At 34.6% G+C, this 6,819-nt stretch overlaps 2 protein-coding genes across 4 annotated transcripts in view; both read right to left on the reverse strand.

The window, feature by feature from the left end:
- Positions 1-4,872, reverse strand: part of LOC111730703 (Fanconi anemia group M protein-like) — a 27,585-nt gene extending 22,713 nt beyond the window's left edge. The window contains exons 1-3 of one of the 3 annotated variants that reach the window (XM_023522094.1): positions 3,706-4,872; positions 1,819-2,110; positions 1,150-1,302 (exon numbers count right to left, since the gene is read on the reverse strand). In XM_023522094.1, the coding sequence (XP_023377862.1) occupies positions 1,164-1,302; positions 1,819-2,110; positions 3,706-3,841 (567 nt within the window). In that variant the 5' untranslated portion in view covers positions 3,842-4,872 and the 3' untranslated portion in view covers positions 1,150-1,163. Of the gene's footprint in view, positions 1-543; positions 1,303-1,818; positions 2,111-3,705 lie in introns of those variants that run through there. The other 2 variants (XM_023522089.1, XM_023522091.1) reach the window with 2 other exon arrangements.
- A 724-nt stretch (positions 4,873-5,596) lies between these two features.
- Positions 5,597-6,819, reverse strand: part of LOC111730350 (Fanconi anemia group M protein-like) — a gene marked incomplete at its 5' end in the record, with an annotated part of 9,041 nt that continues 7,818 nt past the window's right edge. The window contains one exon of the mRNA XM_023521607.1: positions 5,597-5,767. Coding sequence (XP_023377375.1) covers positions 5,597-5,767 — 171 coding nt within the window. The remainder of the gene's footprint in view (positions 5,768-6,819) is intronic.

Consider the following 6,819-nt stretch of genomic DNA (forward strand, 5'->3'; position numbering starts at 1 on the left):
AGCAGAGCAAGGGTGAATTTGAACCTTAGAGATAATATGTTCATAACTGCATATCAGCCAATAACTTATAGAACTTCTTTTCTCTCTGGCTTTGACAATTACTGAAAAGCAGAAATATGAGATCAGTTGCTTTCAGAAGAATTGAAAATTTCTGCTACCCCAAAGGAGCTAAATTTACAATTAGAGTAACTTTTTAGTGAAAGAGAATTATATCCAGTTCCTGGGTTTTGGTTCTAGATTTCTGTAAGTCACTTGTTTCTGGCCCTCACTTTTATCATCTGATAAAGGAAAAAGAAAAGCAATTTAAATTAGATAAGCTCTGAAGTCTCTGCCAAGTCTACAGAAAGAAAAGCGCTCTGCTGTGAAGTTGGTTCAACTCCCCACAATGTAAAAGAAAAAAATAAAGGCAACCAGAGAATAAAGGACTTTAAATGGGGAAAGCGGAGGATCCATAATTAAGGGCTGCTTTAGTACTAGATTAGAAAGAAGAGCCTCAGCTGTTGCAGATACATACATTGTAATAGCATCACAGACAGTAATGGGTCACAATGAAAGTCCATATTTAATAGCTAACCTATACTAAAACAATTTTCCAAGTCAAGTCCAACAACAGAAAAATAATGTAGGTTGGAATTTATACTAATAGGATTTGAGTACTTGATTGAGTTACCTTTGGTAAGCTATACATATTCAGTTACACTTTCTACTTTCTCAGTTACTGGGGCACTTAATATACCTACCACCCACACCTTATCCAATGTGTATATAGAATCAGGACATTTAAAATACTCGAGACATTATAGTTTATATATAAGAAATATTGTTTATAACCATTAAGTTGGCAACAGTCAAATCCATCAACATATTATGTTAACAAATGGCAATGACAGTACTAAAATCTTTGGGAAAATTCCATAATACATCTCTAGCTTTTACTTTCTTAATAGCACTTTCAATAACCTTTTATTATTGAAGAAAAAGCTTCAGTCTAATTGATTATTGAACATCAGATTTTTAAATATATATATAAATAAAAATATGAAAGAGTAGATATGGAATATTTACATATTTATTTACATATTTTAAACTGATAATCACAACCCATAGCAATGATTATTGAAATGCATGAGAATTCTTTGATAACCGCACCTTGAGCAGTCTGATCATACGTCAGATTTCAGTCTACTTTGGTTAAGACCATTTGGTAACATTTGAATGTCAAATATATAGTGAATATATCTATAGATCTCCTCAGCCTTTTGACGAGTTATCTGTGCACACATGGAGATTTCTTGAGGTGAACTGAAAAATAAATTAGACAAAACATTACACGAGAACTTTTGACTTATAAAATTTAATATTATCTTGCTTAAAGAACACCAAACATAAAAGCCTTTAAGAAAATCACTTCTTCCTAAGCATTCTACATCCAGTTAATATGTCTTTAGCTTTAGTTTAAGACAAAAGCTTGTTTCCCATATTTAAAATTGTATGTAATAATAATTTCAACATCTTACATGGGCCTTTAGTTTAACCTATTTTCTAAAATCTTCCTTTTCAAGCAGTATAATAATCAAAAACTAGCAAATGTTCAATGCGAACATTTTTCTAGTTACAGAACAGTCCAGAAGTGTGAGAATGCAAGATTCAATGTAAGTGCTGTCTAGTTTGCAATAGGGCTCTAAGCTCCTCAAAGGCAATGCCAATAAAGACACTGTACCCTTTATTTAAAAAACAAAACAAAACATTAAAATTTCTATAAAATGCTTCTAAGAATCATTTAAAAGGAACCATTTAAAAATATTGAAATAGACATACCTGTTTGTCATCTTCTTCACAGATGAAAACTGGTGACACATATTTAGTGCAGTTATATAACTTACATTGGGAATAGTGAGATAAAATTGAAGTGCCTCACATTTATTACTGTTCACCACTGTTGGAACATGAATACCAACATTCTTTCTTTGTTCCACTAAAGACAGTTCCTTTAGCAAATCTGCAGTTTCTTCTTGGCAGGAACTAAAAAGAATTCGGATTCCAGCACCAATTAAGGTAGTCAGCAGGTTGTCAAAGCACTTTGTTCTCCTAAACATCCTGGATGTGTCTCCTAAATATTTCATATTTAGGAAAATGCAAATCTTAGTAACTTACATTAACTAGAATTATTAATACCATACTTTTATTATTAAAATCTCAAGATCTATACCATTAAGCAAACTAGTGCCACATTATGCTAATGAAAACCCTACAGCTAAAGATTTAAAGAGATTCTCAAATAGCTGAGATAAAATAGAACTGTCTTTATGAATGTCTTGAATTGGAATCAACATAGGAAGGTGAGTAGGCAGGGAAGAGCTTATATTCTTAGATAATTCATTCCTAAAAGCCAAGACTATATTACTTGTCTATAATAAAATTCTTCATAATGCTAGCACTGATGAAGAGTTCATTAATTATTGGTTTTACTGATATAAAATTCTTATATATTTATTTCAAGAGTAACTCAATACCCTGCACACCCATTTTAATGTAACCTTTAACTCTTGTCTATTAATTTACTTCCCTACCTTTCCCTTTCATTTTCTTTCCATATTCTACCCATATCCTCTTTTGGGCATTTTTGAAATGCCAAAAAAAAAAAAAAAACCCTTTTCCATAACTTTTGCCATGTTACTTTCATCTTTATTCAAAATCTATTTCCTTTATAAAGGATACGTTGGTAGAGAGCAAATTATAGCATTTTAGCACTAAGAAGACCCAAGATATCACATAATCTAGAGCCTTGTGAAATTTTTTTAAAAAACTGTATTGAAAGATAAAGAGTGACTTATCCAAGATCACGTGGTTCACCAAGCGCTGCACGGTGATGAAAACGTACACTGTTAAATTACCAAACCAATGTTTTACATAAACTACATGATTTCCTTTTACATAATGACTGTATAATTCTTGAATTTTTCCATAGTGGCTTTCACCCACATGATTTCACTTAATCCTCAACATCACAAGATGAATAGGACAAGTACATTATTAATTCTTCAGAGGGAGTGATTTATCAATGCAAATGTCACATAGCAATTGAGACAACAGAACTCAGTACATCTTCTGATTCCATATCCTCTGATTTTTTCACTATTCTCAGGGATTCCCAATATAATTAAATATTACCCATAGAAATTCCCCACCTTAAGCTCCAATCTTGCATTCTCAAATGCATCCTAGATATCCATTTCAGTGACCCTTTGAGAACTCATCTTAATGTGTTCAACACTAAACACCTTTTGTCCCTCAATTCTACTGCTTCTCTTATAATTTCAATAAAAAGCACCACTACCTAACTGCCCAGTAACCAAGAAATTGGTCAACTCAAGAGTAATTCTTCACTCTTCCCGCTAATTCTGCTTCCTAAACCTCCTGGATCCTACTTTTCCCCGTTGCCGCCTTATTTAAGGCCCTCGTCCTTTCTGGAGCTTCTGAAAAAGACATGATAAGGTTCACTTGCCTTCAGTTTATCACCTTTCAATTCTCATAATCTGCAGTTAAACACGATGACTAATGAAAAACATGGCACTAAGTAAATATGAAATGATATTCATCAATCAGGTATTACAAGAGCGTCCCACATCCTGACAATAGAAGAAAACTAAATAATAGTCAGGTTCCTTTACAGCCTCATAAACAAAAATATTTTAAAGTACAAACCTGTTTTTTCTCTGTCTTTTTCCACAATCACACATACTCTTTCAAACATGCTCTGCAGGTACTGGATCTGGTCAATGAACTTGTTCTTATTAATATTATTTAACATTTCAGATTGAGACCTTCTTTCTACCACCATGCGGTTACTCACAATGTAATCACAACCATTAAGAGGACAGACCTCTACTTGAAAGCCATGAATTGCTCTGAGGGAAGAAATTATTTCTGAACCAGAAGTGATTTCACGACTATCTACAAGAATACAAGTTCTCTGGTTTTCCTGTGGATGTCTAAGAGCACCATGTGTGCCAGCCAAACTTGGTCTTGGATTGGAAGAGGATGCTACTGAAGTGCTAGAATCCTCCAAAGTACTACCAACCTGAAAAAATGAAAAACATTGATCATGGTTAGGTTAAGTGTATATTAGGGCCACAAACCTGAAGGTGATTTTCCTTACTGATACTTTTTACTTTCTTTTTACTTTTTTCTTCAACATAACCAAAGGGACTATGTAGATGGAGGACCAGGCCACCACTTCACACCTAGTAGAATGGCTATTTAAAAAAAAAAAAAAAAAGGAAAATAAGTGTCGATGAGACTGTGAAAAAACTGGAACGTACACTGCTGGTAGAAATGTAAAATGGTGCAGCCACTGTAGGTAACGATTTGGCGATTCCTCAAAAAGTGAAACAGAATCACTCTATAACCCAGTAACTCCTAGGTATTACCCAAAAGAAGTGAAAACAAACTCAGATATTTGTATACCAATGTTCATTAATATTGGAAAATCTCAGCCACTGTCTGTTGAAATGTATCTTCTACCCTCTTCTCTTATTAATGCCAACTATATGTATCTTAGACTAGTGATGCAGTCCCATAGCTCTTAGATGCTCCATTTGTTTTTTCACTCATTTTTCAGATTGGGTCATTTCTACTGACCTTGCTTTAAGCTTGTTGGTCCTTCCATGACCGTATGGCGTCTACTAATGGGCCCACTGAACACATTCTTCATCTCTCTTACCATATTTTCTATTCTAGCATTTCCACTTTGTTCTTTATATTCTCCATTTCTCAGAAAATATTCCCTATCTGTTCATGTATGTTTGTTTTACTTTTCCTCTAGAGTCTTTAACATATTAATCACGGTTATTTTAAATTCCCTAATTCTGATAGGTCCAACATCTGAGTCATATTTGAGTCTAGTTCTTGAGAATGCGTTTTTTTCTTCGTTTTATGTATCTTGTAACTTTTGGCTGAAAACCAAACATCTTGTGTAAAACTGTGGTAATTCAGGTAAATAGTATTTATGCCTAGAAACAGGTATGCCTTTCTTTTGTTTGGCCTTTAGTGTGTAGGACTGAGTAAATTTAGTCAAAGTTGAGTTTGGTTTGGGTTTTCTTATTGCTATGATTACTTAGGGTACAGTCAGAGGCTTTAAAATTGGTAGTGTCACTCTGTATTTAGGGTGGGGGCTGGGTTGCCAGATGATTTTTCTAAATGTTCTCTCAGCTTTAGGTCTTCTCTGTGAGCCTGAGCCTCATGGAGCTCCTCTTCCCAGACAATTGTTCCTTCCTCAGCAGAGATTGCTTTTATTTGTTACTTAGTGCTTGCTAGCCTGGTTGGAGGGAGCACTAGGAGCATCCTATTGCTGGTATGGAGAAGGGAGTTCTATTCTCCCTGGTTCAGTCTGTCTTGGGTAGGACTTCTGTCCCTGGGTCTCAGAGGTGGAACCTTCTCAGTGACCCTGCCTTCTTTCCCAGTGGTTGGAGATCTCTAATGTTCTAGGCTCAATATGTTTTCCTATGCCTTCTCGGGTATAGAGCATTTTTTTTCTTATCCCCTTCCTCCATCTGCAAAGGGTCTTTGCCTAGGCCCTTAATGGCTTTATGGTTTGCTACTCTTTTCTTAGTGGCTCAAAGCTTTTTGTTCCACAGGGGAAGTAGGGCAGAAGGAACCAGATGGAGTTTGGTTTCTTTTCCACAGTAACTGCTGGTCGCTTCCACAAGGCCTGCACCAGGAAGGAGGCTTTCTCTGATTCTGTCTTTCCTGTGAACACCTGATGAGTCTGTGGAAATAAGCCCATGAAAAGTTGCAAATTCTGTTCTGCTGCAACTCCCAGGGGTTCTAAACTCCCATGCTAGGCCACTGCCTTTTGTAATTCATTAAAGTTTTAGCTGAATTCTTCTTACCAGATTGTATAATACCCAGTGACTGTTCCAAATCAGCAACTCTCTCACTGGAAGCACTGGTCTTTCCTTAGATATCAGACTAATTGGTTGCTCTGCAACTTCAGCTCCATAAGAATCAAGTAAACTTATGATTTTGTAGATTACCTGGCTTTTCTGTTGTTGTTATAAGGATGGGAACAATGCTCTTTCCAGCTTGCTACGTCATAAGCTAAAGATGGAAGTCCGAATAACTCAGAAATAATCTTTACAATATATTCAGTTTCAAAAAACAAAAAAGAATAAATGTAATGAAGGAAGAAATGGCAACTAAAAAAAAAATACTGGATATATGTAGTTATCTTGAAGTAGAAAATGGCTTTCTAAACATGACACTGAAGTCAGAAACTATAAAGAAAAAAATTTGGACTGTATAAAACAGTTACCTCTTCCTATGGCAAAAACCGCTACAAACAAAACAAGAAGGTAAATGACAGACAAGGAATACTGTTTGTAATATACATGACAAAATAAATGTTTTCATTTTTAGTAACTAATGGGTTTTGACTGGATATTTAGTTTATTTTCTGTCTTCTCAAATTCTTTCCTTTCATAATTTCAAGGGAAAAAAGAATCATACTATATGGAATATTAGATAATAGATGAAAATCTAAAACACATTTGTTAAAATCTGTGTATCTTTTTTCATAGTCCTCAAAGTATTACTAGCCTATGTCAATTTTTTAGTTAGAACATGCTAAAGTAGAAATGTAGAAAGTGCTTACTAGGTTTGAAAGTATTGTGCATATATTACCAACCTTGACTCTTAGGGTTACTATCTTTATACTACAGCTGAGGATACTAAGGCTCAGAGAAATTAAGTACTTTCATGATCTCCAATCTATTATAAGACTTAATCTAGTCAGCTTTATCCTAATTAAACCTTCAAGAA

The sequence above is a fragment of the Pteropus vampyrus genome, unplaced genomic scaffold (genome assembly GCF_000151845.1).
Source record: "Pteropus vampyrus isolate Shadow unplaced genomic scaffold, Pvam_2.0 Scaffold10, whole genome shotgun sequence".
Classification (NCBI taxonomy): Eukaryota; Metazoa; Chordata; class Mammalia; order Chiroptera; family Pteropodidae; genus Pteropus; species Pteropus vampyrus.